At 53.6% G+C, this 24,098-nt stretch overlaps 11 protein-coding genes across 11 annotated transcripts; 6 read left to right on the top strand and 5 right to left on the bottom strand.

The window, feature by feature from the left end:
• Nucleotides 1-458: 458 nt before the first annotated feature.
• On the top strand, nt 459-3,377 carry INS49_012331 (uncharacterized protein; the record flags this gene model as incomplete). Its single annotated transcript, XM_043173035.1, has 2 exons — nt 459-788; nt 2,025-3,377. 2 exons carry the CDS (start codon nt 459-461, stop codon nt 3,375-3,377), a joined length of 1,683 nt encoding a protein of 560 aa, XP_043022332.1.
• A 518-nt stretch (nt 3,378-3,895) lies between these two features.
• INS49_012330 (uncharacterized protein) lies at nt 3,896-4,831 on the top strand (the record flags this gene model as incomplete). Its single annotated transcript, XM_043173034.1, has 2 exons — nt 3,896-4,369; nt 4,427-4,831. The coding sequence occupies 2 exons, from the start codon at nt 3,896-3,898 to the stop codon at nt 4,829-4,831; spliced, it is 879 nt and encodes a 292-aa protein (XP_043022331.1).
• A 595-nt stretch (nt 4,832-5,426) lies between these two features.
• Nucleotides 5,427-6,254, top strand: INS49_012329 (uncharacterized protein; the record flags this gene model as incomplete). The annotated part of the gene is made up of 2 exons (XM_043173033.1): nt 5,427-5,873; nt 5,958-6,254. 2 exons carry the CDS (start codon nt 5,427-5,429, stop codon nt 6,252-6,254), a joined length of 744 nt encoding a protein of 247 aa, XP_043022330.1.
• Nucleotides 6,255-6,294: 40 nt separating this feature from the next.
• Nucleotides 6,295-7,418, bottom strand: INS49_012328 (uncharacterized protein; the record flags this gene model as incomplete). The annotated part of the gene is made up of 2 exons (XM_043173032.1): nt 6,295-7,268; nt 7,334-7,418. The coding sequence occupies 2 exons, from the start codon at nt 7,416-7,418 to the stop codon at nt 6,295-6,297; spliced, it is 1,059 nt and encodes a 352-aa protein (XP_043022329.1).
• Nucleotides 7,419-8,896: 1,478 nt separating this feature from the next.
• INS49_012327 (uncharacterized protein) lies at nt 8,897-9,793 on the top strand (the record flags this gene model as incomplete). Its single annotated transcript, XM_043173031.1, has 1 exon — nt 8,897-9,793. One exon carries the CDS (start codon nt 8,897-8,899, stop codon nt 9,791-9,793), a length of 897 nt encoding a protein of 298 aa, XP_043022328.1.
• Nucleotides 9,794-10,488: 695 nt separating this feature from the next.
• Nucleotides 10,489-12,011, bottom strand: INS49_012326 (uncharacterized protein; the record flags this gene model as incomplete). Its single annotated transcript, XM_043173030.1, has 4 exons — nt 10,489-10,817; nt 10,888-11,348; nt 11,747-11,778; nt 11,844-12,011. The coding sequence occupies 4 exons, from the start codon at nt 12,009-12,011 to the stop codon at nt 10,489-10,491; spliced, it is 990 nt and encodes a 329-aa protein (XP_043022327.1).
• A 1,022-nt stretch (nt 12,012-13,033) lies between these two features.
• INS49_012325 (uncharacterized protein) lies at nt 13,034-13,692 on the bottom strand (the record flags this gene model as incomplete). The annotated part of the gene is made up of 3 exons (XM_043173029.1): nt 13,034-13,258; nt 13,324-13,407; nt 13,486-13,692. 3 exons carry the CDS (start codon nt 13,690-13,692, stop codon nt 13,034-13,036), a joined length of 516 nt encoding a protein of 171 aa, XP_043022326.1.
• A 1,902-nt stretch (nt 13,693-15,594) lies between these two features.
• INS49_012324 (uncharacterized protein) lies at nt 15,595-16,539 on the bottom strand (the record flags this gene model as incomplete). Its single annotated transcript, XM_043173028.1, has 4 exons — nt 15,595-15,798; nt 15,867-15,930; nt 15,985-16,228; nt 16,278-16,539. 4 exons carry the CDS (start codon nt 16,537-16,539, stop codon nt 15,595-15,597), a joined length of 774 nt encoding a protein of 257 aa, XP_043022325.1.
• A 52-nt stretch (nt 16,540-16,591) lies between these two features.
• INS49_012323 (uncharacterized protein) lies at nt 16,592-18,149 on the top strand (the record flags this gene model as incomplete). The annotated part of the gene is made up of 5 exons (XM_043173027.1): nt 16,592-16,688; nt 16,742-17,173; nt 17,230-17,566; nt 17,644-17,735; nt 17,815-18,149. 5 exons carry the CDS (start codon nt 16,592-16,594, stop codon nt 18,147-18,149), a joined length of 1,293 nt encoding a protein of 430 aa, XP_043022324.1.
• Nucleotides 18,150-18,828: 679 nt separating this feature from the next.
• INS49_012322 (uncharacterized protein) lies at nt 18,829-21,129 on the top strand (the record flags this gene model as incomplete). The annotated part of the gene is made up of 3 exons (XM_043173026.1): nt 18,829-19,555; nt 19,613-20,104; nt 20,180-21,129. 3 exons carry the CDS (start codon nt 18,829-18,831, stop codon nt 21,127-21,129), a joined length of 2,169 nt encoding a protein of 722 aa, XP_043022323.1.
• A 735-nt stretch (nt 21,130-21,864) lies between these two features.
• INS49_012321 (uncharacterized protein) lies at nt 21,865-23,812 on the bottom strand (the record flags this gene model as incomplete). Its single annotated transcript, XM_043173025.1, has 4 exons — nt 21,865-22,488; nt 22,563-22,828; nt 23,027-23,307; nt 23,490-23,812. The coding sequence occupies 4 exons, from the start codon at nt 23,810-23,812 to the stop codon at nt 21,865-21,867; spliced, it is 1,494 nt and encodes a 497-aa protein (XP_043022322.1).
• Nucleotides 23,813-24,098: the final 286 nt, after the last annotated feature.

The raw sequence follows: 24,098 nt of genomic DNA, 5'->3' as shown, positions 1-24,098 counted from the left end.
GGGCAAGGACATATACACCCTCGGCAGTGAGGCGGGAGTGGAGACTGGAATCTCCTCATCCTCGCAAATATTCGCGGGAAGCCCCCAAGCTAGACGAGACGAAGAAAAACACAATTCGATGTCTCCAATTTTGTTTAGTAATTGTAAATGGCAGTCTGTCACTGCCTGCATGGGATTACTAGTAGTTTTGGGGACGGGCACATCTGCCCAAGGCGCTCCTTTTCTATAACTGTACTTGTTCAAGTCTTCCTGACTTGAAAAACACCACGTCAAGCCTTCAGGAGAAGCACATCAACAGCTGAGAAAAGCCAGCGGAGATCCTACGTTCCGAGAAATATCCTATACGACAGTGCACCACGAGCGTTGCCGTCTTCTTAGGCACTCCCCTCGGCGCAGCAATAATCACGCGCTTCCTCATCCGCCAACTTGCCAGCCCGCGGTGGTACGACGGGGTATTCATGCGCTTTCTGTCTCCGTGGTCTCTCATCGGTCTCCTGTACACCATCCTTCCTCCGTTTGCGTCTCAGGGCCGCAAGGGGCCACAGCAGATCGTTTCGGTCGTCCGCGTTGCTGCACCGCTTGTCGCCTACTTCGTCATCTTCTCCCTGACCCTCTGGCTATCGCGCCGCGTCGGCTTCACCTACTCACTCTCGGTGACACAGAGCCTCACAGCCGCTAGTAACAATTTTGAGCTAGCGATTGCCGTTGCGATCGCGGCCTTTGGGCCGGATAGCCCGTGGGACCCTCGACCGAGGTCCGGGTCCAGATCTCGCTTGTGTAGCTGGTTCGTTCGACATCCAAGCCATGACGATTCAAAGCATGAAGTCAGCAGGGCCTCTCAAGTCTCGTTCTGTTCGGCAAGGTGTGATTGAATCTGATCAAACAATGAGACAGATTTATTGAGGCAACTACTTGAAGGGTAAGAAGGGAAGATGAGAAAGGATTTAATGCAGGTATCTCATACATGCTTGACCTATTCAGAACCATGTTGCTTTTCTACGTCAGTCTTAACCTCTTGACTCTAGATCCGTAGATCATTTCGGCGAGTGAATAATTCGTGATGAATATGGAATCCGTGAACCCTTGGCGGCTCTTTCCAGCATCAATGGTAGTATGCTTGTTCATGCCGGTGAAATTGATGAGTTCAAGGTGGTCACCCCGCGAGTGAAAGGGTGGATATATGCATCCAATGACCAGGTTGCATGACCATAAGATGACGCGGATGAATGGCTTTTTCGAAAACCTCCATGCGAGTGCAACCTGGTCGATGCCACGAGCAGCCAGCTGACCCTGTAAAGATGTGATAGAAGCCAACGAGCTGATTCCGGGAATGGGCTGCGCCATTTATAAGCAAAATCGATCACGAGATCTCGTGTGTTTCTTTCTCACAGTGCAGCCGGACTCTTCATGGTTCCCGCGATACCAGAATGGACCGGATACATTGGAAACTTAGACTGCTTCTTGACAGCATGACAAGCGCATTCAATCCAATTTCCGGATTTAGCCCCACCTTAAAGCTTGTTGCCGCGTGCTTCTTGGCAATGGCCGTGAATACGCTGCATGCTATCTAGAAGAAAATGGAATGTTAATTGGAATACTTGATAAATGGCCTACATGGAAAGGAGGAACTTCCACCTCATTGGGCAAAGATGTAGCAATGGATATGAGTTTAGCCATATGTTTATTCTGGAACCCGAGAAGCTGGGTGGGCAATGCAAAGACGTCGATCCCTTTCCCGAGGTGGAGCTGTCAAGGAGTTTAACATTTAAGGTTCCGAGAAGCGTCCCAATATTTGCTGTGGTAAACTTTAACATCGAAAGGGGATGAACACACCATCTTTGTATTGCTCGGAGAATTAAGGAGGGACCGCTCTGAGGGACAGACACCTGTAGAAGTATAAAGAAGCTATGGCCATGACAGGAATATCCAAAAGCGACACTGCAGCAACGCTTACGTTCTGTCTCTCGTATATGGTCTTTTCATCCCCAGTACCGGCATCATGCGTCCATCTGAGCGCCTCATAGCTTCGTGGCTTCTTCCCCTTTGCCGCGGCGACGCAGTACGCGGACAAGTCCCAAATCAAGACTGTAACCACAGATGTACTGCTGGTTGGCGGCGGATCTTCCGGAACCTATGCAGCCATCCAACTACATGATGCGAACAAGACTGTGGCCGTTGTTGAACGTACCGGTAAACTGGGCGGTCATGCAGACTCGTACTATGGCCCGAACGGCAATGTGTACAATGTCGGTGTACAAATCTTTTACGACATCCCGGTCGTTATTGATTACTTCGCCCGCCACGGCGTACCCCTTTTTACAGCACCAACAAATGCCACTTCAAGCACCGTCAACGCGGACTTCTCACTTGGAGTAGCAGCTCCCGCGTCCAACGTGAGCACCACAGAAATCGGCATTGCCATCCAGAGATACGCCCAGTATCTTGCAGCCAATTTCTCCACTGTCTACCCAGGCTACTACCTGCCAGATCCGGTGCCAGAGGACCTCTACATGCCCTGGGGTGACTTCATGTCCAAATACGGTCTCGGCGCCATCGCGAATCTCATCAACACCTACATCCAACCGGCGGAGGCATGGAAAGAGCCCGCCCTGTTTCCACTCAAGCTGCTCAGTCTGGACCCCTTGCAAGGCATCACGTCTGGATTCAAGGTCACGCGCGATGTCAACGACCTCTACCGTTCTGCCGCCTCGATCCTCGGCGACAGCGTCCTGTACAACTCGAGCGTCACCACACTCTGTCGCTCAGATTCCGGGGTCGAGGCCATCGTGCAGACACCCTCAGGCATCAAGCGCATCGTGGCCAAAAAGCTCTTGGTAACGACGCCCCCAGTGTCTGAGAACTTCGGGGGCTGGGACTTGGGCGACGAAGAAACGGAGCTGTTCAACAAGTTTATAAGCCAACAGTACTACGCCGGCGTGATCCGCCACTCGGGCCTGCCACAGGCGACACTCCAGAACGTCGGCTTCACCACCCCGTTCAATATCCCTGTCCTTCCGGCCCTCTTCAACGTCGCCCCGACTGGATTCCAAGACAACACATCTGTGGTGTACTACACCGCCCACGAGCGCATCGAGCCCGAGGCGGTCAAGGCTGACACCGTCGCCACTTTGGAGAGACTGGCTGCTGGTGGTGTCATTGGCGAGTCGGAAACGGAGTTCCTGGAGTTGTTCGATCACCCTCATGTTCGGATGTACGTGTCGGGTGATGATGTTCGTGACGGGTTTTACTCGAAGCTTTACGCACTCCAAGGCCAACGGAATACGTACTGGACTGGCGCTGCGTGGGTGACTCAGGCTTCGTCGCCGATTTGGGACTTCACAAAGAGTGTTGTTTCCGATCTGCTGGCTGGTTTGTGAAAAGTTTGTGGGCTTGATGGCCATCATCGCGGTCACTTTGGATAATCCAACTTGGAAACCATTTGGGGAAAGAGAGTCAGACCAAAAGGCCTAACGATGTGCAGCACGGTAGACTATTCACACCATTCAGTAGCAACACCATTAATAAAAGCGTAATATTTGAACAGCCTCCATGAGACCAAAGGTGCAAGATTTCGTCATGAAGGCTGGACTGATTATGTCTCACCTTGCTTGAGGATTTGGACAAGATGTCGCTCTATGTGGGTACTACTTGAGAATCTCAACTAAGTTGGCTCTTCCTCCTGCAACAAGTCCTTGGCTCTTTCCCTGTTGGGTTGTTGTGACCCTCAAGTCTGTGAGACGGCTCTTTCCTTATTGATAACGGCCATCATGTTCTGTTCTAATCGCCCTTGCATCTCGATTTTCTGGAATATCAACAAATGCTCCCGAGGTCCTCTTCATTTCCCCTCTCTCAGCTCACTTGATGTCTACACAAAGACACCACACGAGTCCCCACCATGTACAGTGCCACTCTGACTACGATTCTCGCCCTCACGGCCATCGTGGCTGCTTTTCCGAACGCATCCAGGCCGTTCGAAATCACAAGTGAACGCGCCACGCGCACCGATGATCTGCCCGACATCGCCTCAATCATTTCCGTTCCGCCGGCCACATTTGTGAGCTACTCAACGGGAAACCTCGTTCGAGACAATCTCCTCAGCAGCCTCACCGGAGCACGCCCGGTGGCCGCAGCCAATGCTGCGAAACGGTGGACCTGCGCTTCGTCACCGACCTTCACTTGGGGCGACGCGGACACTGGTGGCGTTGGCGTGACGATCAGCAATGCAGATTTCGACTGGCGGGCGTTCTACATCTATCAGAACCTCTGCGACTACGTCCCCCTGAAATATCTATGGATTGAGGCCCAGCACACCGTTTTCGTGTCCCTGCCGGCCGACTTCCAGGGACGCATCACACGTGGCACAGACGAGGTACGCACGCGCTCACACCATCTCCCTCTTCAACCTCCTGCTGACCATGTCGCGTAGTGGAACCTCGGCGGCATACCCAGACCCCTCGGAACATGGCTCGAGCTCGCCGTCGATAACCGCAGTTGGATCTGGGGCGACATCTCGCTGATTCGAGGGTGTGACGGCGCTGCGCTGATGTGGGCTCTCGACGGTTCCGGTGCGTGGAAGGGCTTCACCCAGAACATTGTGGACGGTGCCCCTTCCGGCATAACTCCATCTGGTGCATACGACATCAAGCCCTCAGGGCGGTGGGTCATTGCGGCGACAGAGAATTGGGACGGCTCGACCAACATCATCCCGATGACTTGGGATCTCCAAAGGGTCGGTCCGGAGTACGTCTACGTCGATGATGCTCATGGAAGCCCAGTTATCGCATCCCAGAATGGTCGGTTTGGAACTTATTGGCCAGCAGGCATACTTTAGATGATATCCCCGGCCGGCTTCAGATGTTATTCCCAGTCCACCTTGTATTCTCTGCATTTGGATAAAGCAGTCTTTATGCACGTTTTGGATTGTACATATCTTTCTAGGCCGGGCTGCCAGGGTGTTCGTCGGCGTTTAGATACAGATTACCATGCCATAATGGCAATGACTACTTCACCTTTTTCTTTGTTGAACCAGGGTTCAGACTGTGACATGGCTCTCTCTGTAATAAGGCTTGGTTGCGCTAACAAGTCACCGAAACCGTTGCCGTACAAGCAACTGTCGCCGGGCCAAGTCAGAAGCCTTACTCAGTGGGACCGACCATGACTAGTTCTACAGTAACATTCCACGCTGCGAGAACTACCGCAGGTCTCGCCAGGCAACGCGGTGTCTATGATGCAATGAATATTCGGTATCTGCACTAGCCGGCGGGTGCATCCGTTGGATTTATAAGCCGCTTCTTGATAGACGCTCCATGTCACGCAATAGACTCGAAACACTATGTATCGCACATTGAGGGGGGCTTGGCATTTCAAGTAGACCGCAAGTCATCCCAAACGCAATTCCCATCCGCTGCACAACACAACTCGATAACATGGCCTCCAAGTATCAGAAGCTGCTCAACAAGCACGTGCTCATCATCGGCGGGACATCAGGCATCGGGTTTGGCGTCGCAGAGGCGTCACTCGCGTCGGGAGCCCAGGTGACCGTGTCATCTTCCAACCAGTCCCGGGTCGATGCAGCCGTCGAGAAGCTCAAGGCCGATTTCCCAGACCAGAAAGCGGCCGGCTACGCGTGCGACTTGTCCAAGCCCACCGTCGAGCAGGACCTCGAGGCCCTTTTCTCAAAGGTCGGCAAGGTCGACCATATCGTCTACTCTGCCGGGGACAAGCTCGCTGCTGCGCCTATTCAGGAGATTACCTACGACAAGATCATCGCCGCGGGCCAGGTCCGATTCACTGCGGCCTTGCTTGCAGCGAAGGTCGGGAGCAAGTATCTTAATCCCGGCCCTTACTCTTCCATAACACTTACGACTGGCTCTGTAAGCCAGAAGCCAAGACCGACCGTGTGTATAATTACTTCCCTAAACCTTATTGAAAGACTCATCTGACATGACTTCTTGAAGTGGAGCATGGTTGCAGGATTCGCGACAGGTCTGCATGGCCTGACGAGGAACCTGGCGTTGGATCTGAAGCCCATCAGAGTGAATCTCGTGAGCCCCGGTGTGGTGGAGACCGAGCTTTGGGACTCCTCGTTTGACAAGGAGGCCAAGAAGCAGCACTTAGAGGGCATAGCTGAGAAGCTCCCGACGGGCAGGGTAGCTCAGCCTGCGGATGTGGCTGAAGCGTACCTGTTCCTGATGAAGGACCCAAGTGTGACGGGCACGGTGGTGGATAGTAACTCAGGTGCATTCTTGATTTAATGCATGCTCTACGGAAATCTACCGAAAGTACAAATCTTGGTCAAGCTAGAGAAACAGAGTCCTTCATCTTATGCTCTTGTTCCACGCTCTTGGGGCCAGTCTTCTGGGTATCAACCATATCCTTCTGAGTTTGCCACAGCCTGATGAATTCGTCCCTTTCATGCACCAAGTACGTCAAAAGAAACACAATTATAGTCAAGGGGATAGCAGCTACCCAGTACCACCAGAACCGTGGGCCCTCCAAGCCGAACACATCGAATGGAATGCTGAATATCGAAGCCACGCATGCGGGCGGGGCAAACACCATGGCTACGACAGTCAACGATTTAGCCGTCCGAGCTTCGAGAATAGCTATACGGCCGCCGATCATGCCGTTCAGGGCTGCCAGCGACGAGGTCATGCGGGCATAGTCGGCCAGGTGGGCGCGGAACTCGCGGTGGAGGTAAAGGAAGTCTGGAACAGATGAGAGCCAGTCGCCATCGCCCATCGGAGGCTCCTGGGCTCTGTTTGTCGAGACCGCTTCGACTGTTGATGAGGCGTCAAAATTGTCATACGGCTCATGACCCTGGGGGATGCCAAGAGAGTCCAGCACGGCCCCGAGCGCCTCGAGGTACTCCGGGCATTTGAACTGGCTCCATGCCGTCTCGACCTGGTTGCTCTCGTCGATCTCCTCCTGTGTCCTGCGCTGGGCGGCCCATCCGGACGAGCGCATAGAGGCTGTCTGGTGGCTGACAAATCCGAGGAGCTGGCAGTAATGACTGGCTACCAGCTTCCGTGGAAATATCGCTGCTGAAGCAGGGTCTCCTAGGTCTCCGAGGACGTCGACGTGGTTCTTGAAATAGTAGCCTAGGTCGTCCATAAAGGACTTATGCCGTCGCTCTTCAGACTTCCTCAGTCCAAGGATATCGTCGGGGATGAAACCGTGGTAGCCGCCCTCGAAGACCGTCATCTCCAGATCGACCATGGTTTTGTTCAGCAAGACTGTTTTGGGAGCAGGATCGCACAATACCACCGCTGTAAGATGCTGTCAGTCACAGAACATCCTCCGTGTGTCTCCGCCGATTTCAATGTGCACTTACCTGTCCACCCATCGCCGTCCTGCTTCGACCAGAAGGAGCACTTGCGTGGTGCGACCAGCAGCCATCCACGATCGGGTGACTTCATCCACCTGTAGGACTGGATTTGCCTTTTGGTGGAAACACATTCCACAGTGGTGGGGTTGTGACGATCAAAAAGCTCATGACCCGTCTTGTCGAGCTGCCACAACTCGAAATATTCCAAACTGAAGGACCTTCTTGGGCGGGACGTGGTCGGTAACCTTGGGCAGTTGATTGTCTCGTTGAATCGAAATGTCGTCTGGCTCCACTGATGTCTCCTAAAGATGTCCCCCGACATTCCGAGCTTGTCGGTGAGTATCGATTCGAGCTTTTTGAACGTTGTCTTGTTTATGGCAGTCTCTATGATGCACAGGCGGCGTTCTTTTGAGGTCGTCTTGCTCTCACTGGATTCACCGAGAACCCGCTCGAGCTCTGCAAGGCTGTCTGTTTCTATACATCGCTTGAGCTCACAAGAAGTCTCAGCTTCAGCAACTGAGTGGAAATCTAGGATCGAGGCTCTCAGGTCCATAACGGGCATTTGTTTTGTCATATCGCTTGCATTGAAAGGGGTAGCGCTTTTGGAAGAAAAAAAGGTAATGTTTCTCCAAATACCAGATGGGAGCCTGATTGCTTATATGGCTTGCTAAGCCGGTCAGCTGAAGGTACAACACAGCTGCACAGCTGCAATATTTAGCGTAGGATTCTTTCAGCCACCCCGGGCGAAAAATGGCAAAACGCTATTTGCCTACTAAGGAGTCGATCGTATGCAGTGTAACGCCCCGAAACGGTGGTCGTTCATCCCGGTAACGATGAGTCCGCTGTAAGGTTTGACAAGTGGAAAAACTGCGGCGTGCTATGCCTTGAGTGCAATGTCTCGCTACAAGCTGTGGATGTGCGTCGAGCATGCCTAATGATATTCATGCATACATTCACGACATTGAATCGCGTCAACGCACTTAGATATTTTAGGTATTTGTCAATTTGCGTATACCTTGGGGGTCGAAGGTTCAACCATCGCTCTGCATTTTGGGCGCATAAGAGCTATGGAAACCTTCACCACCCTACATGCAGCAGAGCTCTGCCGCATACCACTGGCAGATTTCCTAGAACTCGGACCTACAGAAGCACATACTCCTGGTGACCATAAATTGGGAGTGTTTTCAGACGGTGGGCACATTACTGTTTCGATTTGATCGATTCAAAAAATACATCTCAGTACTACGCAGAAAGTCAAGTCATCCCGATGTGGAGAACCAGGATTTGGAGGGTGCTGGGGAGAAGCTAGATTGTATGCGAGTTGCATACCAAAAGTGATTTTACAAATGTATTTACACGCGGCCTGGTATTTACACCTGGCCTGCAAGATGACAGCACGGGCCACAACAGCAACGTGCGAGTCATTGTGGCCCGTGCTTTAACGTCAAGCCGAGTCCTGAATTCCCGAGACGCCCTTTATTCCCTCCCGTCTTCTTATTTTACGCGTCGGATTCGAACTCTCTCAAGTGGCCTCAGGAAAATAACCGACATTTTAAGCGAGTGGTCAACATGGTTACTGCCCCGACTCCGGCGGTGATCGCGAGCGCCAAGGCAGACCTTGCAGTGCTGCTCACAAAGCAGTTCCAGGACGACATCAACCAGCTCCGCGACGCCCTGGACAGCGCGAACCAGCTGGTGGCGCTGCTCAAGACGGAGAACGCGACCCTCAAGGGCGCGCTCAAGGAGACCAACGAGAGCTACGACTTCGACGCCAACATCCCGCCCGTCACGCGCGCGAGGAACGGCGCGCCGGAGTCGGAGCGGTCGGGCCTGCTGCGGCCGCCGCCCGAGGGCACCATCTTCTCCAACGGCGGCGCGTGCGGGAGGAAGGACGGCGGGAAGGGCAACAGGCAGCTCATGCAGCAGCTCAACCGCTGGACCCAGGCCCACGGCTACAAGGTCAAGATCTTCCGCAGCAAGCCCTCCGGCACCAAGCTGAAGCTCGTCATCAGCTGCATCTACAGCGGGACCGCGAAGGACGTCACGGCCGCGCGCCGCGCCGAGGAGGAATTGGAGAGGGCCAGGGCGTTGGCCGCGTTGGCGCCGCCGGGTTTCCACTCCGGTTTCCACTCCTTTTCCCTCACAGAAGCGCCTGTGCCGCCGCCGCAGGCCCAGGCTCAGCCCCAGCCCGAGGGTGATCCCCAGGTGCCGGCGAAGAAGCCGAGGAAGAAGATGACCCCGCGGCGCAAGGACTGCCCGATGAGGTTCTACCTGCAGGAGCTCGTCGCCGGGAGCGGGACGTTTGTCGTCAGGCACAGCGAGCAGTCGGTGAACCAGCGGTGCAACCACGAGCCCAACGTCGTGTTCGCAGCTGACGCGGAGGCCTCGACTCAGAGTCCGGGGCAGGAGGAGCAGCCGGATGCGGATGCGGACGCGGACGAGGACGAGGATGATGAAATGGAGTAGCTTGTGGCTGAAGCGTGATGACTCGCTTTGGGACGATGCTGGACGATGATCTGCATGAGATCCATGAACTTCAGCCCTGCGCACGTCTACGAAGACATACTAGAGGCCTCCCTTTTACGTCGGATACACCTTCATGCTTGCAAGGACTGGTGAGGGCGTCATACTCCGTCTGAAGCCCCGTTGCAGATGCGCTTGCTGGGGGCAAAGGCCGGCGCCGGGTGAGCCGTGTGCTCTATTTTCTCATCACAAATGAAGCAAAAGCCCGATGGAAAGGCCCCACTGGGGGGGGAGGGGGGCGGCAATCTGGCGTTTATCGGGGCTCGGAATCCGAGCGGCTACCAAGGTTTCGTTCTGCGGGTGCTCCGAAATCTCGTTCGCAATACTGGTCACGGCCTGGGTGCAGGCCTACATTTGTTCGAACTTTGATGATGACAGGGGCCAGGACGTGTGGGAGCGGCAGCTGATACAGAATTCCGCCCGACAATGCGTTTTGGCCTTTGGTAGAGTAGTAAAATTGTTTGGGTCTCGGGGGAGGGGTGGGTTTGGTCTTTGTGGTAATTCCAATACTACATCGCAGTGTATTTTGCAGTGCCAGTGGTAGCCACAATCCAGCTTCTGCCTCGTGGGACGGAATGGTGCCATCTGGGGCAGCATTTATGCCTTTGGACCGCCAACCTCCAACTTCATGGAAATGGTCACGCCTCCTTGCGCCCCTTCGGCACAACCACCTGGATGCCCTCAGCTGTGTCCTCCAGGTAAGTTATTCTCTGCACAACCTCCAGGCCAGCCGCAGAGAACAGATCATCCCATTGCTTCCGTGTCCGCTCCATGGCCGCAAGTGTCGTCATCATGATATAATCCATCTCCGTCGTGCGTGGGTGCGCCCCTTTATCGGGAATAATGATGTCGTCGATGAGGATGAAAGAGTTGGGGCCCATAGCGGCAACTGTATTTTCCAGGATAGCCAGACACTTCTCATCGGGGTAGTCGTGGAGGATGGTCCGGAAATAATAGGCCCTTGCTTCTGAATTTCAACAGGATGGGTCAGCGTCATCTGTTCGGTAAGGCTATTACCCATTCCCAATTATCCATACCCCTGACTGGCTGCTCGCACCAAAAGTTGTGTGCTGTTATTTCTACGCCTTCCGTGGAGAGCGCGTGTTGGAGCACAACAGGGAGGTCCTGAAGGATCACGCGCCCTGGTAGGTCGGGCAATTTGGCCTTAAAAATGGCGCACTGGCTCCCGATACCGCCGCCCACGTCGACAAAGACTGGCGTCTCTGCATCTACGGCGGCGTCGCCTGGCTCGCTGGCCTTTATGAGGGCTTCGAAGTCGAGCACGTCCAACCATGTCGTCTGTCCACGGAGCGCTGTCATCCACAGGCCAAAGTCTGCGATGATGTCGGGTCGGTTCTCGTGCGTCCAGTCAATCGACGGCTGGTCTGTGTTGTTGACGATCTGGAATGGAGTCTTGACTTCGTTGTTCGGATTTTGGAAGCGGGTTTCCTTGAAGAAGTCGGGCGCTTTAATGACGGCAGGAGCGATGATGTGAAATCTGGATCGAGGTTAGTGACACCAGCCAGAAATACTCGCGCAGCAGCCTGAGGAACCTCAAGGTTGACTAGGTACGTGGCCTTACGTTTGATTCATTCCTGCACGGTATCCATTCACGCTCAATGTCTTTGTGAGCCTGTTTGCCTCAAAGGTGTCTTCCCCTACCTCTGATATTAGGCCGTGTGACGCGAGGAATCTGAGAATGCGAGCTATTTATAAGCTTAAGTCAATAACAAAAGCCCCTCTCTTACACTTTTCACCGTGCCTGGAACCCGTGGCATTGATTTTCAAGATCAGCACGCACCGGTGAAAACAACGTCAGCGCGTGTCGGCCTAGCTAGCTCGTCAACCGTACATGGCACCCCTTTCTCGGTCAGCGTACTGAATATTTTCATGTACGTTGCAGTCTGGGCGCTGCTTAGAAGCATTGGCTTGAGAGATCCGCGGTGTCAGCTTCAAACACAGCATGCCATGATATTTTGAGTGAGTGACCTACAGAGTAGATCACCCTATACACCGTATCTAAGGGAGCTTCTACAGCCAATGTAAGCTTCTGCGCTGCATCATAGAGACGCTGCTGCAGTTCCGGGTCCTTCGGTGGTGAGGATGCAACTGACTCGAGCTGTTCGAGTAGCCTCTCGATGTCTTCAGAACTTGAAGTCATGTTTGTTGTTGGTTCCTGTTCTGCCCTGTCCTGGAAGAAACAATAGCAGAGTGGAAGTGTCAGGGAGAAGAAAACTGACGTGTCATCCGGTTTTCACGGTGGAGACAGGACTTCGAGAAGGCAGCGAATGGAGTTGTGGCTGTCGTTACGATGGGCTTGATTGTGAGCAAACTAACGCAACTAATACTCCATTATGGTCTGCCTGCCTCGGCAGCTAGTCTACTTTAACATCGCAGATACCGGACCCACAGAGAAGGCCAGGTCATGAATATTGGGCAGACGCACGGCCGCATCGCTTGCAGGTTCCACGCATATTACGCGCTTGGGAGATCAAAATTCGCATTTAGATCCACATTGATACTAAAGGGGCACCAACAGATACGACAGAATTGTAACGTCCCGGTGATAGGCTCCACAGTCTCCAGATCGCATGCTACAGGTCAGATCCTTTGTTCGTCGATCAACCGAAAATCTCCCGTGCAGGATTGTGTCAATTGTCCACGTGCCCGCACGTTGTCGGCAATCTTGTCTCTAAAGTCTGACCCTTCGCTTTTTTGGGGAAACCAATCGCCACCTGCTTGCCAATAAGCACCAGGATCACTCACACCAGAACAGTAGTCGAAGCTCCACAATCTGACTGTTGGTAGATGGCGGATCTCCGAGGCGCATGCTGGATTTCTGCCCATGTAGTACTACTATTGGATTGTTCGGTGAGGCTTTGTTGTCCTCACAAAATCTGTCACTTCATCGTAAATCAAGTTAAAACTACAAGATGAGCAATCCTAGGAATAAATCTGCAGTTGTACACAGTGTTGGTTTATAGTCAAGCTGGAGAGACACGAGAAGTAAAAGATCATTTACATGTCCATCAGAGGAAGATCTAGCCGACCATACTATATACAATCTATGGCCGTCCACAAAACAAAACTGAAGATCCACCGGAAATCCTGAATGCATTTATAAATGGTCACAGCTTGACCCGACACACTGGACTAGGATTTCTTGAATGATAACCCGTCGGACTAAATGGCGCCAGCAGCCGCCGCATCATCGGGGCTGTTCTGTTGAAGAGCTGCCAGAATGGAAGCCACGTCGTCCTGGCGCTTCTCCGTATCCGGCTCAACCGCAGATTGGGCAGCCGCAGCGTCGTCAGGAGACTCGCTTTGAAGAGCGGCGAGGATGGAAGCGACGTCGTCATCACGCTTCTCTGTATCGGGCTCAACGGCATCCTGAGCCGCGGCGGCGTCCTTCATATCCAAAGTCAGTTGAGATGATCACCGTTGATAAGAATACTACAGTTATCAACACTTACCTCAGGGCTCTCAGTTTGGAGGGCAGCGAGGATGCTGGCAACATCGTCGTCACGGCGTCCAAGACCCTTAGCGGCTTCCGCGTCCTGCAATCTCGAAACGTCAGCATGTATGTGTCTCGGCTTGGAAGAAGCCGTGGACACGTCGTCCTATGGGACACGTACATCTGGGCTGTTCTGGCCCAGGGCGCTCAGGATCTCTCCAACGCCTTGGTCTTGGCGTTGGTCCTCAGAGACCATCTTAACGGCCTCGGCGTCATCTGGGCTAGATTCCTGGAGAGCAGCGAGAGCTTTGTTGCCCTCCTCAACCTGTGGGTTCAGGGGACCGGCGATAGCCAGGGCGGCAAGAGAGATGATGGCGAGAGAACGCATATTATTGAAGTGGAATGCGCACGAGATCGAGAAAGAATTTTTTATATATACAAAGTCAGTTGAAGAAAATTTACAAAGAAGTGACCGGCACAATGTACTAGTAGAGAGGAGAAGAGGTGAAGGACGTGAGGGAGGACATCGGAGGGTTTTGAACAAGACTCAACCCATCATACCACATGCCCATGCACGAGGCTGGGCAAGGATTTCCGATCAAGACCTCGACGTCTCGGCATCGGATATCTGGCGTGAACCTCATCTCGAAATGCGATTTGGAAATCTCTTGGCCACGCACGATTAGTGCGAAACGATGCTGGTCTCGGGTCGCCAAGGCCCGTGATGCACCGCCCCGGATCATCCCAACTTTTTTCAAATGCTTAAGCGGTCTTGACTTTTCTGGGCAGGTCTGGGCATCTAGTGCTCAACCTCAACACCAAGCATGGCCCAGATGTCGCAGAGTTCGGCCGAATTATGGGAGAGCTTAAGATGTTAACCTCCAACCCTAGAGCCTGGGGACATCATATCCATTTCGAACCCATAAACACAATCACGTTTCTTTCACCTTTTTAGGCAAGGCTTTGAATCCAGCGCTCCCCATTATGCGTCTTCAATAGCCTCGACACGTTTAGCTTATGCTAGCACTTGAGACCTGTCATTGTGTGCAAAATGTTTCAGATCTTCGCTAGACGGGAGCAGCCGGATTCGCGCCGGGACTTCGGTCGCCACGCTTGGAGATTGCTGGGTGAGGATCTCATCCGGAAGTTATTCCTAGTATGCGCTGCTGAGATCTGTACCAGCACTCTTGAGATCGTAATTCTCCCATGGTGCCCGCATGCAGAAGGTGTTCATAACTAGACGCACGTATGGTGCAGGGTAATTTGCTAGGTCATGGTATTGCTGTGATGCCGGAATCGGTTGCGGCCTGTTTTCGATATACATCATCTTGCTTGATGATCTCGCGAAGGGATGATGCGGCAAGAAGGCCCTGGAATCTCCTCTTCTAATCACCGTCCCTGTACATAGGCCTTTTCTTTTGGGTTCATTCATCCAGCAGTCCTCAGCCTCAACCATGGCCAGCACTCCAGAGCACAACAAGCGCTTCGCCCCGAAGCAAACTACGTCCCCTCCTTTTGAAGCCCTGGCCCCACTAATAATGAAAAGCAGCCCCGATCGTGATGTCCTCAACTACCTGCACGCCTCCGCTGGCATTGAGCTGGGCAGAATGATTCACGATAACGGATGAGACAGCGGCTCACTCGTTGACATTGTGCTCGACGCCAAACCATTCCGCTCCCCAAGACTGTCATCAAGGTGGCAAACCTCGAGCTCGCCTTCATTGACGGTACCGGGGCCCACGTGGCGTCCCGAGACTGAGCCGTCACAGTACGGCCGGCCGCGCTGACGGAGAAAAAGCTGTTGATTCCGCAGAAACCACTAGCACATTGCTTGACGGACTTTGTCGACCAGCCGGTGAATACTTTCTGAGAGGAAGCTCCTTGGAGGATCTAGACCTCATTATCGGCCCTTACGAGTCCAGTCAGAGCCACGAGCCGACTTTATGTCGTCTTGCACGGCGAGGTCGACCAGCTATTCCATTTTAGACCCCACTGTAACACCGACGATTGCTACCCTAAACTTCAGGGCTTGGAACATCGTTGGTCAAGTGGTTGGTATGCTTGGGGCCGAGTGTAAGGGATCAAGTGGTCGGGCACGAGAATATAGTAAATTCTGAGTATTACTTTGAAGTAAAAGCTATGAAATAAACTCTATAGAATGAGCGTCCGCTTTCAAGGTTATCCTCTGTCCAAGGACAGCGGGAAAAGAAACCCTACCGCATTAACTACTGTTATCAGCACAGCTCCAAACTTTTCCGACGCTGCTGGTCGCCATCGAGTTGCCCGACGATTATAAACCCAGCCCAAACACCACGAGGCCGATTGCAATCTGAGCGGCGTTAACGAACGCGAGAGCGATGTTTCTGCCGCCGATGCCGATCCTAGTGCCCGTAGCGACGAAGCCTCGGCTGTGCAGGTAGGGCGTGTCCCGGAAGAGCCGCAAGAAGATGTATTTTGCCATCACGTGCGCGAAAATAACTCCGGCGATGATGATCTGTGCACACGGGTCAGCACGACAACACCGAGTCTATGAATGCCGGACCACACTGGGCATGAGCTTACTGTTGGAATAGCGATTCCCCACGTGACCTTGGCCACCGTCTTGCTGGTGCTGCCTAGGGCCGGACTTGCTACGTTCTCGCCACCGTAGCGGTATATGACGATAGAGACCACAAGTTACGCGACCATCATGAACGCCTGCTGGACTAGGAGCGCCTTTGAAAACTCCCGGGGGTCACGTAGCTCCAAAATGAAGCTCACCCACGCCAGGTGCCCGGACCACGCGAACACGATGTTGGATATACTGTTGAAGGCGGTCGGGAGCGAGGGGTGCAGGGTGGCCTGCATAGTGTCGTAAGCGGCGCGGGGCGAGACGGCGAGGGCGATGATGGTGATGAGCACAGCGGACATGATAGACATGAACGCTTGGGTTTGTTCAGCTTTGGCCAGGTGACAGGGAGATGCGGTACTCACAAATAATTGCCAGGAACGAGACATTCTTCAACGTCCGCGGGACGGTCAGGAGGGCGAACACCACGATTCCCACCACACCAAACACGATCGTACACGTCCCGTGGTTTGAGAGCGTGTTCAGCGCGATCGTCCAAGTCAGGAGATGGCTAGCCATGACGAAGATGCCGACAATGACAAACGCTGCCCCAAACATCTCCCTGCCAATCCGGCCGAACAACAGTTGGCCAATATCAGTGTAGTTGGCCACCTCGGGATGCCGCATTCGGAACTGCCACAGCACGTATCCTCCGTATGTACAGAACAAGCCTATCCCGATGAGCGCGAGCACGCCGGCGACAAGGCCATTCGTGGCTAAGACGGCTGGCAGCGACAGGATGCCAAGCGAGATATTCTCGCCCACCCTTAGTACCTGTTAGTCGTCCCCGGCGGCTTCCATCCTGTAGCCTTGGGCGATACGTTCAAAGACGGCCGTTATGTCGTGCGGTACAAGCTTGGGCATGGCGGTTTTTCAACAGTGTGGCTTGCCTCAGACGAGCAACACCGGGATTCCGCCGACCGTTATGTGGCCATCAAGATCAAGAGCGGCTCCTCTTCGAAGATGGGTATCGACGCAGACCCAGAAGTCGTCAGGCTGAGGAGGCTGGAGGAATATCATGTCCAAGGACCACAGGACAAGCCTAGGCCATATGCACAGCTCCTGAACTGCTTCAGTGTTGAGGGTCCCAATGGGCGCCACAACTGCCTTGTCACAGAGCTGGTTGGCCCCTCGCTTGGTAGCGTGCACTCCTTGTATGGCCAGCTTGAGCAGGTGTTGCGCCCCGAAACAATCCTACGAGCTTCGAAGCACCTCCTCCAAGGAGTCGACTTCATACATCAGGCTGGTTTGGTTCATGGGGGTAATGTTATCCCTGTCATTTTCTAACCTTCGACAAAGCTGACCAAACTTCTCCAGACACTTCCGCCGGCAACGTCGCCTTCACTTGCAAGTCTTTGCTGAACAGTTATGATGAGCATCTGTTAGATCTACTGAGCGAGGTCTACGTGGCGAACCCCTGGCCCGACAAGCCCCTGCCTTCGCCACGTCTTCCCAAGCAGTTGGTGCAAACTGCGAGGTGGGAAGCGTGGGAAGATGAAACAGAGGAGGAAATTCGCCTTGTCGACTGGGGTTCTGCCTTTCCAGTTGGAGGGACCGTGTCAGTAGAAGTCATGGCACAGCCAATCGACCTTCGATCACCCGAGACATTTTTTATCGGCGAGTTTGACCACCACCACGACATATGGCGAGCCGGGTGTGTGCTGTGTTCATCCTATTCTACCAACGACCTCCGTTTTTCGTTTTCTTGGCCGACAGCCATTTCTACCTTAGGAGCATGATCAGAAAGCTTGGACCTCTGCCTGAACACTGGCTGCCTAAACTCGAGGAACTGCGCAAGGAAACTATATATACCCAAGAAGTTGGTGAGTAAGAACGAAAACACGACATCTCCGTCTCGATATGTCACCGCAAGAGAAATTCTATTCTGACATTTGACTACAGACGAAAATGGTGATGCTCCTGAGGGTGACTGGGAGCTAATTCCAGATACGTTTGAGCTAAGGCGTCAAGTAATCACCGCAGAGTTCACTTCGGGCGACGAAAAATATAACATACCTGATGAACACACGGAATATGACTTCGAGGCTCTGAAGTCGCTCCGGCGCCCAATGCAGGCTTTACTCCAGTATGAGCCCAGTGAACGCGCCACAGTAAAGGATGCCCTGGAAATGATCGAGTGGATTGATCATCGCAGAGAAACCGGGGATGACGAAGAGGAAGGAGAGGATGAGGATGAAGACAAGAACGAGGAAGGGAATGGAGGTGAGGATGATTAGCCGAGGTGAACTGAATACAATTTGGGAGACAGAGGTGCGATATAGGTACCTGTTCGACTTACTGCTAGCCGACCCCTGCTACATACTAGTAGCAACCATACGCTATAGCTATTATTTATGCTAGGTGGGTAGAGATATGATGGGGGTGGGTAAGTGGTACCTAAAAGCTGGGTAGGTATGCTCTGGCTGGGTGAACAAGTACCGGGGGCGAAGTAGGTTATTAAATTGAAATTTCTAAAGTTGACCTCTCTCCTTTCTCCTTTGCCTCTATAATATGCATTATTTTCGTACCAGGTGCGCTGCCCACGCACTGCGCTGGCATGAAGTACATGCCAACGCGAAGGGCTTCATTCTCGAATAGCATTCCAAGCGCGGGCGCATCGGCCCGCAGGCGAAGTGTGGCATTGGTACCTGACACAAGTCCTGTGGCTAGGTACAAAGCTGAATCAATCGCTAGTGTTAATTAGTGGGACCCCCAAGTATGTTCATTAGTGGTAAACATATATGGCCAGAGCCAATGTCTGTTCAGCTAGACTAGTGTTCGTAGCCTGGGAGGTCGAGACTTGCACATGTCAGCGAAGGAAATCGATGGCTATATAAGAAATGTTGCACATAATGGATCGGCACTCGGACAACTCATCCGCACGGAAGTCATCCTCAGTCCTCCTGTCATCTCATCATGTCGAACCCAAAGAGCTCAAACCCCCGACCAAAGCGCATCATCGTATGCTGTGATGGCACATGGCAGTCGGCCACCTCCGGCAAGAAGAACGTCCCTTCCAACGTGACCCGGCTAGCCCGGGAGCTGGACAGGGTAGGCACTGATACCGACGGCAAAGAATGGCAGCAGGTGGTTTGGTACGACTCGGGTGTGGGCACTACGTCCCTTCTGGGCAGGAACAGCGAAGGTGCCACGGGCTCCGGGCTCGAGATCAATGTCATCGAGGCGTACACCTTCGTCGTCCTCAACTGGGTGGCGGGAGACAAGGTCTACTGTTTCGGCTTCTCCCGAGGCGCGTTCACAGCCCGTTCTATTGCGGGTCTGATTTCCGACATTGGCATTTGCGAACCACGGATGCTGCAGCACTTTTCCGAATTGTGGGGATTGTACAAGGCCAACAAGGAAGACAGATTCTATGGCAGCGCAGCGTATTGGGAGTTCATTGACGGAAAGCTTGAGGAGCCATTGCCCGAGACCCCTGGATACAGAGGCTCCAACCTCAAGTGGAAGCATAGACCCAAAGGCGACTGGGCAAGGACGTGCGAATCGCGGGAGATCGAAATGGTCGGTGTGTACGACACCGTCAGAGCTCTGGGGATGCCCTCGCTCCGTGGCGTACAGGTTGGATCCTGGTTTGGTCTCGGCCCTGAGGCATATGAATTCTATAACGCCGGGCTAAACCGGAGTAGGTCCCCCATTATACTTTGAAGCATGGGACCGACTGACTGACCGTATTTCCCAGACATCAAGCGGGCATACCATGCCCTTGCTTTAGACGAGCGCCGTGAAGCTTTTACTCCAACCCTGTTTCATCTTTCTGATGACTATCCCTTCACGGGGATTGACAATGAACACGCTGCATTCGAGGCCGCATTCGACAGGTGGCACTCAGCGTCGACAGATCGCAAGATATCTGTAGAAAAGAAGCGTCAAATCAAACAGGAATATGATGCAGCCCGGCAGACCGTCGAGAAACTAGAGGCCAAAGCGATCGAGGAACAGAAGGATACCGTTCAAAAGTGCAACAATGACTGGCAACGATCCAACCCCAAAATTCCTCTAGGCGATAGGGAGGCTGCCCATCAAAAGTACAACAATGCCCGGACGAAATTAGTCCAGATGGAGGAACATCACAAGCCACCGCCCGAACTCTCACAGGTCTGGTTTCCAGGCGTTCACATCAACGTCGGCGGAGGTTCAAGTGACACTCTTGACTACCAAGGAGATATGGAAGGTATGTTTGAGTCTTCTAGTGCTGCTATTGGTCGATGGGATATTTCACGTTGATTACTGACTCAATTGACCACAGAGCTTGCCAATATTGCCTTTTGTTGGATGCTCGATCAAATTCGACCCCATCTCAACATTAGCTCGACAGTGTACGAGCAATATTGCACAGAAAGGAACATGCATCTTTCTGACCTCAACAAGGAAGCCAAGCAGGAGAAGGATAGGCTACAGAAAGAGAGTGATGAGCGAAAGAACGAGAGCTACTGGAAAACTGGCTATCGCTGGGCTCGTACTTCTGCTCAAAGTGTCGCTCACACTGCCGTCGAAAATTACAACTCCTACGTTCGCCGCATTGAAAGGGGAAAGCCCAAGAACCAAAGGTTTTTCAAATTTGGCTGGGGGACGGGTACTGTCATCGACAGTTACACGTGGACGTATGTTGCCAATGGATACTTGGCCCGATCTCCTCACGCCTATGATCAAAATAAGAAACAGGCGACACGGGGACGTACTCACGAGTCTGTGCACCCCGTGGTCGGCTACCGCATGTACAGCTCACGCAAGAAGTACAAGGATGCGGTGATTGCCGCTCGCAACGCCGAGGACCGAGACGAGAAAAAGAAGCTGGAGGATAAATGCAAAATGCTCAAGGAACTGATCTACAACCCCATTGGCATGAAATCAGGAGATCAACCAGTGGCCATTCGACGTAGGAACGCATCAGGGGAATGGGTGTACGAGTTCCACGGCAACGGGAAGCCGCTGCCTGAGTGGAACTTGCGCCCCAGCCAAATGTCTGATGTTATATCCTACGAGGGAATGACCTCGATTCCAGAAGGCGACGCGGTTTGGTACGCTGTCAAAACGCCATCGTACGAGCGGAGGGCCCTGCACGAGGACTCTGAAGCCGTGGCCTATCTCCAGAAGCTTGACGAAATCAATGGGTACAAGAGTTCTTGGTCTGTCCCAGATGTTGCCAACCCAGACCTCGACGCCTGGTTTACTCGGGGTGAGGTTTCAACGGCATAGATAGAGTCGGGAGTAATCAACTCGCGGTACCCGAGATGGGTGGGATTCAAAGGTGTATCAAGATTAACATGCTTAGCAGTGAGCTACCAAAGTTGAATCGAAATTGCAAGCATGTTTGCTACGCGTTGCATGCTGCAAGATGCAACTGCTGCTCGCAGTTGCCCACACATGACTCGGGTTACGACACGGATCAGAGTTTCGATGGCAATACGGAGTGAGCTCTGCTGGACCTAGATAGGAGGAAAGGAGCGACGCAGCACTTTTCAAACAATTTCCTCGTTCGTCTGACAGACTCCACCACTGGGCTATGAGAAGCACGTACTCAATCTATGCCGTCCAAAGTGACGTGGCCATCAAATCTAGGTTGTGCTGAGGCTCTCGTCAAACTCAAAGTGGCGTCTACACCGTACTATGCTAGGAAAGTTGGCTGGAAAGAACCTGCAACTTGATGATTTCAACAGCCATACCAAGTATCGCTACTCGATGCCTCCTAGTGGTTGGGAAATAGACTAGTCTCCTTGGTGATTAGATGACTGATATGCTTCATCTCAGACTAGGCCATGGAATGGGAGACGGTATTCGATCCTGAAATGTCTGGTGCATGAACGCAGTCTATATCGCTGCTCTTGAATTTATACCAGATGAGCCGCCCTCATCTTCTCTAAGTACCATCTATCTACGCTTTCTATCATACTCGCGCGCATCCTGGCCTCAAAAGGTCCATCTCCACACGCCTCAAACCTTGAACCTAAACCCATGAGCAGCCGCCGCACCAGGTGCAGCATTGATAGCACCCGGCACATACACGCCCCTCTCCAGCTTCTTGTTCAGGCGCACAAGCATGACCCTCAGCACGGTAGCCGCGCAGATGGCCACAAACGACGTCGCACTGTTGACAATGAACGCAACCGTATACGCCGGCGCGGCGCTGTTGGGGTACATGTAACTCGCATAGATGCTGCTCGAGTTGGAGACGGCGTTGATGAACGCCAGCGCGGCGGCGCGCTTGGCGGGCGGGCGGGGGATGGTGTTGCTGATCCAGGCAAGGGCGACGACATAGCCCGAGTAGACGGAGGGGACCATCAGGCACATGCTGACATAGCGGGGCGCGAGGGACGAGGTCGTCGCGGCGAGGACGAAGGAGGCCACCGCGCAGAGGAGCGGTATCGTGATGTGCAGGTAGCGCTCGCCTGTGCGGTCGGCGTGCAGCGCGTTGCAGTAGGTGGCGATGACGGCGATTACGTAGGGCGGGGCGGTGAGTAAGAGCGAGTAGACATTGGAATAACCCAGGGTCTTGACCACGGTGGGGAAGAAGTTGGTGACGGAGCCTGAGGAGACTATGCAGAAGAGGAGGACCATCTGCACCGATTTGACTTGGGTCAGTGTGTGCTCAAGATCAGAGGTAATCCTCACGTGTTCGGGGGAAGTCATACCAGCACGTAAGTTTTGACATCCACGAACGCCAGCTTGGCGCCCTGCCAAAAGCTCTGATGCTCGCTGTCGACCCAATCGTCCTCGCCAATGTCCTCCTCGAGCCTCCAAACGGCCAGCTGCCTCTCCTCTTCGGACAGCCACATTGTCGTCCTGGGGAAGTTTGGAAGGACAAAGAAGGCGCCAAAGGCCACGACAACGGTGACCACGCCCTCGATGATGAACAGCCATTTCCATGCCCGCATGCCCCTGGCGCCATCCATGTTTCCTGTGATACCGGCTGATATCAGCCCCGAGAAGGCGCCAGAGATGAGAGCCCCACTATAGAGGACCGATGTCCTAAAGCCCAGCTCCTTCCGGGTGTACCAGCAGGATAAATAGTAGAGACATCCTGACCATTTCACAAGTATTAGACATTTGGGATAGCGATAACGAATATCGAATAGGGAGGCCAGGAGGTGCGTACCAGGAAAATAAGCAGCCTCCACAAAACCCAAGAAGAACCGCACAGACAGCAGCCCAGCCGCATTGTAGCACGACGCGGTGGCGGCGGAGATGACGCCCCAGACGATCATGCAGGCCGGCAGGTACAGGGCCGGCTTGCCGAGCTTGTTGAGGAACAGGTTCGAGGGGATCTGCATTAGCAGGTAGCCCACAAAGAGGATGGACACGGCCGTCTCATACTCGGTCGACGACAGGCCGAGGTCCTCCTCCAACCCGGCGAGCTTGGCAGCCGCGATGTTGTTTCTGTTCGCGCGTGTGGCGGTCAGTCAGCGGCAAGCTTTCCTGTTTGTGACGTGGTGGTGGGTGAGTGGGTGGGTCCCACCACTCTCGCGATACCCCGCGGGGGAGAAAAAAAGATGGGACTCGAGTCTGGGGATGCGGAGCCTTGTGCGCGGGGGGAGGGGGGGAAACGGGGTTGGACCAACCTGTCGATGTAATTGAGGATGTACATGAGGATAATCGCGGGCATGAGACGAAGGTCGATCTTCCTTTTGAGTTTTGTCTCCAGCTCCAGCCTCTCCTCCATGGACATGTTCAGTAGGAACTCTGGCGGCTGTAGGCCACGGCGGACGCCGCTACCGGCGCCTGTCTGGGGCGAGACATCTGATGGGTGAGCTGCGAGGACCTTGCTGTCGTCGTCAAGAATGTTGGCACTGCCGCTGCCGCTGCCGCTGCCACTCCCATTGCCGGCGCCCTGCTCGTGTCTGAAGTCTTCAACCTCGGTGACCGAGTCGCCTTTGTCGGACATGTTGGGCGCCCAAGATGATCGACGGATGTCTCTGCTGTCTTGATAACGCTGCCCAGAACGATGATCAAGCAGAAGAGTGGCTTGAAAGCAGAGACTGTAAGGAGCGGACCAGTGGCGAAGATGCAAGAAAAGAAATGGCCCTCGCTCACATCTGTATGACAACAGGGCGCGCCGCGGTGAGTTGGGTATTTATCATATTTATCGCGGGACGTCACAACCCACTCGCGGATCAGGGACCAGCTCCAAGGTAGCAGTGGCACAACACCCCCCTAGTCAGTCCCCCGCA

Source organism: Diaporthe citri, assembly GCF_014595645.1.
Source record: "Diaporthe citri strain NFHF-8-4 chromosome Unknown scaffold_6, whole genome shotgun sequence".
Lineage (NCBI taxonomy): Eukaryota > Fungi > Ascomycota > Sordariomycetes > Diaporthales > Diaporthaceae > Diaporthe > Diaporthe citri.
The sequence above is the reverse complement of the archived record's forward strand: the minus strand, read 5'-3'. Positions and strand labels throughout refer to the sequence as shown.